General features: G+C 39.0%; 1 protein-coding gene across 1 annotated transcript in view; it reads left to right on the top strand.

Moving 5' to 3' along the window:
- LOC118810932 (cadherin-23-like) overlaps positions 1 to 12,500 on the top strand; it is a 338,859-nt gene that overhangs the window by 164,738 nt on the left and 161,621 nt on the right. The window contains exon 7 of the mRNA XM_036575094.1: positions 12,461 to 12,500. This exon is cut by the window's right edge and continues 155 nt beyond it. Coding sequence (XP_036430987.1) covers positions 12,461 to 12,500 — 40 coding nt within the window. The remainder of the gene's footprint in view (positions 1 to 12,460) is intronic.

Below are 12,500 nucleotides of genomic sequence, written 5' to 3'. Positions count from 1 at the left end.
GTGTGTGTGCGTGCTCTATTGTTGCTGGCAGCCGTTCTTCGTTGGCACAGAAAAGAGGAATGAAAAAAGAAACATAAAGAAAGCATGGGGCCTGTATTGTGGAGGGCAGTTGTTGGAATGGCTGAGAGGAGAGAGGCTCGTTCACTTCATTAAACACACTCACACCCTCCACTCCTCCTCCTCCTCCTCCTCCTCCTCCCTCATTCCCTCCTTTATTTCTAAAGTAAGGATGACAAGAAAAGAAAAGTACAAAAGAAAGGATAATTGAAAACTGAATCCCAGGATATTTAGTTACAGAGAGAATGTGAATGCCTCCTCTCTCTCTCTCTCTCTCTCTCTCTTCCTCCCTCCCTCTCTCTTTCTGTCTTTTTCCCCCTCTCTCTCTCTCTCTCTCTCTCGCTCTCTCTCTCTATCTCTCTCTCTCTCTCTCTCTCTCTCTCTCTCTCTCTCTCTCTCTTAGTACCTTTCTTTTTTCTTTCCCTTTTCTTTCTTTCTTTCTTTCTTTCTTTTTTTCTCTTTCTTTTGTCTTACACCCCCCTCTTCTCTCTCTCTCTCTCTCTCTCTCTCTCTCTCTCTCTCTCTCTCTCTCTTTGCGTGTCTCTGTTTTGGTGTACACAGTCTTGAAACTGAAACTGATCTCATGAGGATCATCCTAAAGACAAACACACACACACACACACACACACACAAACACACACACACACTCGTTGAGTTGTGTATTGCGGATGGTGTTGGAGTGAAGGGCGTTCTGTGTGTGCTGATTCAATAACGTGTTGAATTATTGAGCAGCTCATTTCAGAACTGATAAATGGAGTTATCTCAGCTTGTGATGAATGGGGCTCTAGCAGCTAACGGCCGCACTCGGCGCCACATAACACACACCGCTCACGCAGGAGAGCCGCTTTCTCCAGTGGAATCCACATATTAGCATTAGGGTATTGTTTCAAGGGGGACAGCAAGTCAATGAATGGCCTCCTATTTTGAATTACAGTGTTTTGTAACATGTTGAGACGATTCATCAGAGGAGAGTGACGGGGAGATTTTGCACTTTTAAAACTCTTCGTCTTTTCTCTACGCCTGTAGGACAGATGGCTTCACTCACAGAATCGCATCGTTTGTGCTCTTTCTTTTTCTGTCTCTTCCAGCACTTTCCTGAATTTCTTCTTCTTTCTCTCAGTTTCATGACAAACATGCAGCACTGTGCTCTTTTAAGAACATAGATACAAACAAGGTTTCTTTTGCATGACACCATTGAGGAAAAACTTTCTCTAAAAATCTTTTAAACCCTGCAAATGTGAAGTCCACATAAAATTTAGATTCTTAGAAGAGCCCTTAAATTGGTAAAGAACCTTTATATTATGTAAAAGTGTTAAAGTGCTTTAAAAGGTTTTTCAAATATGTTTTTTTAAGGAACCAAGTGGTTCTTCTATGGTGTTGGCATTTGGTGGTTAAAGGAAGTTTACCTTCATATGTACACACTTAAAATGATGGTTCTTTAAGGAACCCTTTGCATGATCAAATGCTTCTTTGCATGGTGAAATGGCTCTTCAGAATGATGGAGAATGTGCTGTAGATGGTTCTATAGTTTTGTATAACCTTTTTTTATTTATAACTTTTTTGAAAAGGGGTCTGTATAGCACCAAAATGGGTTCTTCTTTTTTTAAAATCTCAGGCTCGTTACATTCCAAGAACCCTTTATTGTGCTGTATAGAACCCTTTCAAAAAGGTTCTTTATAGAATCATCTACAGCACACACTCCATCAATCTGAAAAATCATTTTATGATGCAAAGAGCCCTTTATTCAGTTTACGGCAGGAAACGAATTCATTCACATGAAAAGTAAGCAGCTGTGTAGAAAGTACCGTCTGCCTCTCCATGTTTCTTCCACTTTGAGTCTCAAGTCTTTCCAAGTCATGACCCTCAAGTCTGAGTCAGAATCACTGCTGCCGAAGTCAAAGTCGAGTCCCAAGTCTTTCTTGATTTTCTTGAGTCGAGTCTGAAGTCATCAAATTTGTGACTCAAGTCGGACTCGAGTCCAAGTCATATGACTCGAGTCCACATCTCTGCTTTTAGGATTAACAATTTCGTGCGTGTGAAGAGCCTTTTAAAGATAAAGAACCTTTATGTGATGTAATAGTTCTATACCAAATTAAAGATCCTTCCACGATTCTTCACATTATCTGGAAATTCCTTAAACTTTTAAAAATAGTTCTCTAAAGAACCATCCACTGAAAATGCTTCTAGGGAACCAAAAGTGGTTCTTCTATAGCATTTCGAGAAGAAACCTTTACGTCACCTTTATTTTGAACAGTATAGAATAAACTTTCAGCCTGAAAAAGCAACAGAAGAAGAAGTAAAAGAGGGAGGCATAAAGAAAAGCGACAGAACAAGGACCGAGCACAAGACCGTTTGAGAACGACCATGAGAACGTGGACAGGGAGGAAAAGAAAGAACGAGAGGAAAAGGTGTGCAATCATGGGCTCTGCTGGACGGATGTAGCGAGCGAGGCGTTGGAAATCTGGCCTTTGAGTCAAAGCGTAGGTGTAATCAATGCTGCATTGTTCGGAGCAGCTGGACAGCTCAGCCTGTGCCCCGTATGGGGCCGGGCCTTTAGCTCAGCGCTCCGCATGAGGCTGTGTCGGGACCACGCCGGCCCTGAAAATTACCCCTTCAGCTCCACTTCGCTCTCAGCTCCTCCCTCATCAACTCCACACAAAAGTCCCTGTTAACCCCTTTGCTCAGTACCTGCATTTAACACTCTACACTTCCCTCATAACCAGCTCTAAACGCATCTATTAGAACACCTTTGTTCCCCCCTCCCCCAGGCAAAAAGCACCATGCTTGTTATATCAGCGCATTGCTATCGAAATCAGCTTCGCTCCCTGGGGTCTGACGCAGGGGGCTAACATAATGAGAACAGCTAAAATTATCTCACAATTTTACCTTATGGTTTTAAACGCCTACCATTATAGGCCTAAATACGTGGAGGCTTGGACTCAGCAGGCAAAGGGTGTTTCTGATAGAGAAGGAGACAAATTAAAATTAGTGTGTTGGCATGTATTTTAAGCTAAGGTAAAGATTTTGTTAATAGGAGTAAATGGGTGGGTTTTACACTAAGACGTATGCTTTTTGAGTACTCTGTACATAGAATGGGTGCTTAACAGCTTTTTCCTTCGTGTAGGCACAAAAGATGGTGAAGTCACTGACTGAGTACATTTACTCACCTGCTTGTGACCTCATCAGCAATGATTCAAAGACAGCATCCAACCTCTAAAGCCTTTAAATAGCATAAAATAGTCCACTTCTCAAATAATATCTGGTCCACAGCAGTCCTGTGCTCAGAAACTGGCTGACAAATCATGAATACATGACAAAGGGACACTTTTACTACTGATGCAGGTGAAAGACTTTTCTGTAACAGTTTATTTTAAGGAACACTTTTAGGAGTTTTATTAAATTTTGTTATTTATGCAGTAAAGCCAAAATTAGACACTTTCCAATGGTTTCCAACTGGTACTAACAACTGTGTTATCCATTGTAATAGTACATAATAGACACTTTTCAAGACTATTTTCAAGATATTTTGATTTTAAAAACATCATATATACCTTGCATCTCCAAAATGGTAACTTTACAGGAGAAGCAAAAACACACTTTACTTTTTATGTAAGACAATGGAACCAGAATTTTTTCCAAGTAATTTTGGGCCGTTTCTTTTGATCTGTTCATCATGAAATTGAAACACAATATAAAGGCCAACAGGCATTTTCGGAGTGTGTCAAAAACCGAAAAACTACAAAAATGGAGATACAAGGTTATATATGCATGTCTAGAACAAATCTTGAAGTATTACTGACTTATAAAACTCTTATGAGCTCTAATGCAATGAACTCCAGAAGTCACTTGTTGCTATTAAACCTAAGGCATAAGAAATAATAAATGGTGCCAATTATATACTAAAAAGATGTCAATTTAGGTGATCAATTCATGCTTAATAATTTGCATGACACTGTCTTAACAACATGTTCATTGTGCATTATTTTAACTACTAATGCAGTTATTAGTGATTTTCATAAAAATGACTTCCAGTTATGTACTAATGCAGGTCTTCATGATAAAGATTAATGCGCAGTGAATAAACTATTTAGAAGAGTCTAATTTGAGCTGCACTGAACAAAGAATAAGACCTTAATTAACCCCCCCATGTGTTCACAGAATGTTACTCCAGAGTTTAACTGTGATACCAACTGTTGAAAAGTAAATATAACAGTATTCACAACAAATATATCACTTAGTCTTCTGTGATTTCTGAAATTCATCTACTGTACACTTACCGTACTATATTGCCACCTCTGCAGTGATGCAGCATCTGCGCTGTCCATGCTGCTAAATCCGCACTGTAATACACTCTTGTGCTGTCCATGGTGCTGAACTGCTGTACTGTGCTGTCTGCTGTCCATGATGTTGTATGGTACACTTTATACTAGACCTAAGCAGAAGCTCAGAAGCTCTTGGCAGGGTTCCAAGACCCACATTAAATGCATTTCTAGACATAAAACCTAGATTGGTCCTCCATTGGTTTGAAAAGTGGAGGTGATTAAGTGGTGAGTGAGTGAAGTGGGCATTGTCCAACTCTTTAAATGAGCTCGAGCACAAAGCACTGAGTCAATGGGTCCCCCTCAGTCTCCATGATAAAGTCAGTGTCAACATGATATAACTTTCTGACAATAGACTGGTGGACGCGTATGACGCTAAGTGACCACCCAGTGTTTTCGTCTGCCATTAGTATTAACCTTCAGAACAGGGGTGTCCGGTCTTTTCCGCAGAGGGCCGGTGTGGCTGCAGGTTTTCACTCCAACAAAGAGGAGATCACCCGAAGAAATGTTTGAAGACTAAGACCAACTGATCAGACAAGTAGAATCAGGTGTACTTCAGTTTGTTTGGGGTGAAAGCCTGCAGCCACTCCGGCCCTCTGCGGATAAGTCAAAGGGATTTTTTTTAAATAAAAGGATATACATATTGGAATCAAGTGAATTTGTTCCATCATTTAATTTCGATATTCCATTTAAAGTATGTGTGTGTTGTTTCAATGTATCACATAATTACATGTTAATTTAAAGTATAATAAAACATCTCGTCTGTTTTACAGACACAAATATGGTTTTGAATGAAAGTGTAAAATCTTCAGTCTGCTTGTTTTAATGAGCCACGAGTGAGAAATAATTAATATCAAATTACACCATGTTTTTGTTAACATCCAGCAACAGTGGTGAGCTGGAAGTCGAGCTTTGTAGTCTCTCTCTCTCTCTCTCTCTCTCTCTCTCTCTCTCTCTCTCTCTCTCTCTCTCTCTCTGTCTTTCTCTTTCTCTTTTACTGCTTAGAGGAATCTCCCTCACATTATACAGTTGGCCTCCAGTTGAAAGAGGCCTGGGACTCCCCATTGTATTTGCATGTTTTAATGGCTATTAGACGTGCCCCCGTTCACTTACTCTTTTTTAATTCCTCCTTTTTTATAGCTCGTTGTTGTAGGGTTTTTTTCCTGCCTGTTGAACAGTCTGTGATACTGTGGTGTTTTTACATCTTTTTTATGTTTTCTTATTTTATATTTTCCTCTCTGGTACACTTTTCTTCAAGTGCATCTTCTTCAAGATTGCGTTTAGATTGTGAGTCATGCATATACAGAGGAATATAGCTGCATGATACTGACAAAAGGTACTTATACACTCTTATAGGCCTGTGCCCAGTGACGGTTGACCAAGTAACCATGGCAACAGCCCCCAGTGACAGTTCAAGACTTATTTAGCCCAAAAAAGCCGCTTTATTTCATGCAAACCAAAGCAAGATTCCCACATAAGAACATGTTGAAAGACCTGATATCTTACGTTAATTCCACTTTTGTTGTATATATCAGATGGGATTGTTGTAGAAATGTGGCTGTTGAGCTGCACTGGTTGAACGCATTGGCGCTTCAGATAGATATCATACCTGTATAAAAAGCCACCTGTGTTGCAGTGTATATTTTAGTATATCCTCAGGCTAAAGAGTCAAGTTTCAGACATCAGACAAAACAGCTTCTGCTGTCAGGAAAACAATGTAATCTCAGCTCTCATACAGTCAGGGTTGTAAACTTTGTGTGATGTTCGCAAATCAATTCTTTTTCACTAGATTAATTACATTTTTGTCGTTTTTGTGTTGAGTTTTGGAAATGCTGCTGCTGGACTGTGTTAGCAGGTTAAATAAAGGCCTAATGCTTCAATGAATGGAGCCAAGGTTATTATATTGTGCTGCACTTTAATCTGCATCCCAATGTAATGATTCTGAAGTGTGTGTGTATGTGCATGTGTATATGTGTGTGTGTGTGTGTGTGTGTGTGTGTGTGTGTGTGTGCGTGTGTGTGTGTGTACCCCTTGACTATGGTGCTATGGTGTGTGTGTGATCAGTGTTAATGAGGTATTGTTTAAGAAGCTGCTGTGAAGAAGAATATAGAGTCTGAATGCTCAGAGAATCTCTCTCTCTCTCTCCCTCTCTATTGCTGTCTCTCATCCTGTCTCTCTTTCTCTCAAAACATAGTTACAACAGCAACAAATACATAATTAACAACACACTGCAAAACAACAACAACAACAACAACAACATAATAATAATAATAATAATAATTTGCTCCCTCTCTGTGTCTCTCACACACACTCAGTTATATCGTTTATCTGATTGGTTTATAGCGGTTTTCTGGTACTACACAGCTGAAGACTGGGAGCCGCTTTGTGCTTGTGTGAGTTTAACTACGTCTAGGCCACTCTCCGTATCTTTCCTTTTCTCTGATTCTTTTCTTTATAATCCTCTTTTCTTTCCTTCTCTTTTATCTTTCCTTCTCAATACCTCCCATGCTCTCACTCCTATCGTTTATTTGAATCTTTCCTAATCCCTCACTTCTCAGAGGATGGATACTCTCAGTTCCAGTAGACAGAATTTCCAGTTGAGGTGCAGCCTTTTCACAGCACATGTTTTAGTGTGTTATTATAAAGTAACAGACAGGCTGCAGATCCTTCTGTTTGCTTTCATGTAATTTATCACCGTTTTAACTGTTAATGTAAAAAAGAAAAAGTTTTTTTTGTTAAATATAAAGTTTTGTTAGAGCAGTGCCAGAAGCACCACTCACCATTCTCTTAACCTTTCAGCAGAATGTTCCATATTTGTATGTGAGATATGCAACTGTGAAGAACCTTTTTAAAGTTTAAAGAACCTCAATGTTATATAATGTTCTATACTGAATATACTTTAAATGCACATCCAAGCCGAGACCCATTTATGACCCATGATTGTGAAGAGTGTCCACTGTCAGATGCCTCTGTGTGTTCAGAGTGGTCAGATGTGTCATGAGTGATTTGCCATGACTTGTCTTTTCCTTTCAGCGACAGCACGGTCCAATGCCTTCACACACACCCACAGCCACAGACTGCACCTGGCACAGCTGGGACTCAAACCCAAATCCCACAGGGTGCACATCTGCACCACCAATCATTCCTCAGAGAATCGAGACAGGCTTTCATCTTTTCTGTCCTTTCTCAGTTTTCATAAGTACAGTTTTGACATTGTTACTGTCAGTGTGCCAAATACTTGGTTTTATTTGGGGGGTCCCATGTTGGCTGGCTACTCCAGTGTTGGCTAACTGCTAACTTAATCGCCTTAGCGGCGCTGGTGCTTCAATGGCACTAAATGTTTGGTGTAACGATTCTTCTTTTGGAAATGCTCTTTTCTAGTTTGGTAATACACTCTTCCGCACATTAACTGAGCTCATACACATCTCCTCTAGTGTCTTTGGTTTGGGAAATGAGTAAAAATTCAGTCTTTCCACTAATCTCTTATGAAATAGGGCCACTTTTCAGATTTACAAATATGCTACAGCATGTTGTAAAGTTTTTCAGCAATATTCCGAGCATAGTTACAATTGCTAGGCTATGAAGGACCAACAGGGTGAATTAATTTGCTACAGCACCAACCTAAGGTGGACCAGTGCTTCATAGTTAGTCATCAATTAGGATAAATAATGACCTTTTGTTGAATTTGTATTTGAGTGTTTATTTCTAAGAGGAATACTCATTGGAAAAGTCTGTGATGCTGGAAACAAGGTAGCAGGACAACCAGCAACAAAATGAATAGATACAATCAGAAGAATCATTAAACAAGCTAACAGAAGTCAGGATATTCTGGAGAAACACTATCCATGTGAACAGAATCAGCTATCCAGGAGTTGGAATTGACTTGACAGTATTTGACAGAATTCATACTGTGATGTTTATTTACAGTAATGACATGTTAATGACATGTTGTACTGTACTTTTAAATAGAGCATAGAACTATTTTTAAAAAAAAATTGACTACCTATTGACTGCACTATGTACAGACATGTGCAAAAGTTTAGGCACCCCTGGGCAAATTATGTTACTTATTTCCTGTAATGCTGGGTTTACAAACCAGATACTCACAGATGTAAAATAAACCATATGGTTTATCAAAAAAAGAATAATATGACGCAGTAGGGTTAACACTACAAAAACAATAATAGCCAAGAACGGTACATAGGAACAGACAAAAAGAGTAACGAGTAAACAGGCGAGGGTCTAAACTAAAAAGCAAACCAACCGGTAACCTTAGCCAAAGGGGTAAGTCTGAGAATCAACAACAGTAGACAAAACAGGGTCATAACGAGAGAACAAACTATGGACAAAGGGCTCAGTATGCACTGGTAAACAGAGGCAATACAACAGACAGGTATATACACAAGAGCAAACAGGTGAAAACAATTAGAATTTTGGTGACTGGGATTTGCTGACTGACTGATGATTGGATGTCTGGGTCATGTGACTGGCTGATGCATCTTGGGAGTTGGAGTCCATAAGATAGTGAGAGTCCGTCTGAGAGCTGGGGAGCATGCCATTTTCACACAGAAGATCAACGAACGTGATTTGACCAGTGTTGTTCCAGCTTTTGCATGGATTTATCTACACTAGTTTAATATGGAAATAACTTTTGATCAATCAAACATTCATTTTAGAATAAAATAGATTTATTGAAACAGTAAATTAGTTCAATTCAGTTATTCTAAAATACTAAGTTAATTCATGGTAAGCTCTATAAAGCTAACAAGCTGGCAAGCTCCTGAATGTACACCACTGTTAGCTTGGAACTAACATAACATTACAAAACTCATAGCTGAAATTAGCATTATATTAGAGGTTACAATCAGGTACTTAGAAAGGAAGAGTATATATACAAAGTAGTAGAATATAAAAATACAGTACAGGTACAGGTTGTGCAAAGTTTGCTAGCAGGTTGTTGGGTAGTTAGGTTAACGTTAACTAGCACCAACACTAGTTGAGTATATAGTTGTTGCATTCATCCAGATATTACTGCAGCTCAGCTAGCTCGGCTGTGTGATGATTGGTGCTTTGGTCCATTGTTTGTTAGCTACATTAGCCTTGTAGCACCGGTGCAAAACTAATTTCAGATTTCAGAAACAAAACAGCTGATTGACTATGCTTGGAATAAGAGGAAGACTGTGTTGTGAAACTGTCACTTTAATATGCACAAATCTTTCGCTTGAAGTTCAAATACGCCTTCGCTGCTGTCGTTTGATCTGTGTGGTCCCACCCGTCCTCCCTGGGTGTGTGTATGTGTGTTCCTCAGTGTGAGCTGTGTGAGACGTGATGGCGTCTGACGCGAGTCGTCTTCTTTCTCTGTTTAATCGGAGAGACGGCGCCAGTCACTTCTCATCGTTAAAATGCTTAACCTCAGCAGGAAAAGTGCAGTGGAGCTTCTTCTTCATTCAGCTCCTCTCTTCTTGCTCTCATTAGCGCTCTCCCCCCTTTCAGCTGAGCGCCAGGCGCAGCTTTATCACGTCCTCTGTTCTTTCTCCTCTCTCTTCTTTCCCTTCTTCTCTTCTCTAGTTCTCTTTCATTCCCTTTATCCTTCCTTTTCACATCGCTTCCTGTCTTTTAGGGCCCGACCGAAATGACATTTTTCTGACCGATACCAATTTTAAGAAGCTTAAAAGTGACAATTGATATGATTTCATATGTTTGTTAGATTTTAATGTTATGTAGTTTGTTAGATTATCTGATATGATTGTTTAGACTGTTATGATGTGAAATATAACTGTCTGTTCTCAGTGGTGATGTTTTGTGAACCCAAGTAAACAGCATAAACTCACATGGGTCCCAGTGGCACGACTGTCTGCTCTTAACACCGACCCCAATGACCCACTGAGATCATTTATATATATATATATATATATATATATATATATATATATATATATATGACTACCGACTACAACCACAACCCTTACTGGATATGTTTGCCTGGATCTGCTTCCATGTTAGGAACTGGATGAGAAAGTGCTGTTATTATTATTATTATAATAATAGTCAAGCCCCCGAAACAGACCTGGTTCAATGGTTTGATGTGATTTTTTCCACACAGTTACGCAAAGAAGACCACTTTGTTGAGAGACAGAGAGAGAGAGAGAGACAGAGAGCGAGAGAGACAGAGAGGGAGACAGAGGGTCAGAAGCTAAGCTCTTATTAACTTTACTGTAAGAGGTCAAATACACACACAGACACTTAAAAACAAACAAATTAGATAGTTTTTAGTGTTAAAATTTTGTCAGGTAAACAAGTCTCTCTATTATTATTATTATTATTGTACAAAACACTATGTGAAGGCTATGCTATATTAAACAAAAACTAACTCTTAGAAGTTGTAATTAAATATCAATTATTGAAACATGCAGATAAATTCTGTTCAAAGTGTGGAACTCAATTTTTCTTTGACATTTGCAGACTCATTGAGTGAGTTTGCATCAGAATCAGAATCAGAAACAAGCTTTATTGGCCAGGTATGCTTACACGTACAAGGAATTTGGTTTTGTTTACAGGAGCTCACAGTGCACAGTACCAGACAGACATTAACATGTAGTGAATAAAATAAATATAAAATAAAATACAGTAAAATACAATAAAATAAAATAAAATACAGTACAAAAAAATAAAATAAAGCATGCATTCCTACCATCACTCACTCAGACACACACTATAACCTTTACATTGTGCAGTATGGGTCTAAAGGTAAAGTACTGAGTGCAGCAGCAGTGAAGGGGTGTATAGTGGCAAAGAAAGGGATCAATGAGGTGATAAGGTGAGTAAGTGAGGTGCTAGAATAAACATACACGTAATAATCCGATAACTGCAAAAAATCAGATTTTGTCAGTAATCCGATCAACGTGTTTATGTGCACTTGAGTAATCAGATGATGTGAAAACTCTGGGTCTACGTGCAGTAATTCCGTGTAATTACTCCGGGCAGTAATCGGAATTCTACTTTGCAAACAGCAAATAAACTGGACAGAAGAAGACGTGACGTAAACATAATGTAAAATTCAAACTTCATGACGGCTTTTTTTTAACTACCACTTTACCTGAAAATATGAACATACATCAGAAGATGAAGAATATTTAAATCCTTCATTTCGTCAAGAATGTAGTTGATTTCAGTGTCGTTCCAAAACTGTTTTGCTGCATTTTGTGGCAACAATGCTACCAAAAATCCAGCTTTCTTCATCAGATTTCTTAATCAGATTTCTAGACCTTACTCCGATCTAAGAAATCGGATTGTGCTGTTTACATGACCATCTGAATAATCAGAGAACTGCAGAAATCCGATTATGATCGGATTATTGAGTGCATGTAAACACACTCATTGAAACATGAAAAGTTGCATGTGCAGACTCAAACCTGTCCATACAGGATGTAAAAGTCATTACGTAGCTATGCAATTATGCGATAATGCAATTACATTTAAACAGTAAAGTGAAAATGACAGCAAATATTAAATAAAGCAAATTCAAACATGAGTTTTCCAATCTCTGTCCTTCTTCTGGAGTTTTCCGGAGCCATTCTGTGATATATTTGGCCTTTTCACCACTGTTGGCATTTAGCTCGGGAATTTAAAGACCTTCAGAAAGACTATTCTGTGTGGAGCGGCTAAGTCGGTGTGGACAGCTCTTAAATGAACTGGAGCCTGGTTGTTTCTGGACGGCAGCCAGACTTAACCTGCTCTGCCAAGACTTCCAGTGCCATTATGGTTTTAGTGTCCACTGCATGCTTTGACATGAATAGTCTTTGTAATGTCCTTGCAGGTAATGTTGTCTCTTGTCTTTTTATTCTTCTTTGTTTCTCCCTGTGACTGATTATCTGTTTATTTTGGCCTTAATAATGAGTCGCTCTGTGTAAACTGAAGGAATTTGCTGAGTGTCTGATTTATTTCATTAGCAGAGGATGTGCTTCCCTTAGCACACTGGATTCAGACAATGGCTTGAACAAAGAGACAGAATAGAACACATGCTGTAGCGCTGGTAATGATAAATGTCCAGTGTTTAAATAGTATAAATGTGTGTGTGTTTGTAGGACACTCCAGTGGGGACCTCAGTGTTCATGGTTAATGCTA

Source organism: Colossoma macropomum, unplaced genomic scaffold, assembly GCF_904425465.1.
Source record: "Colossoma macropomum unplaced genomic scaffold, Colossoma_macropomum, whole genome shotgun sequence".
In the NCBI taxonomy this organism is placed as follows: domain Eukaryota; kingdom Metazoa; phylum Chordata; class Actinopteri; order Characiformes; family Serrasalmidae; genus Colossoma; species Colossoma macropomum.
This window is presented reverse-complemented; position numbering and strand designations above follow the sequence as displayed.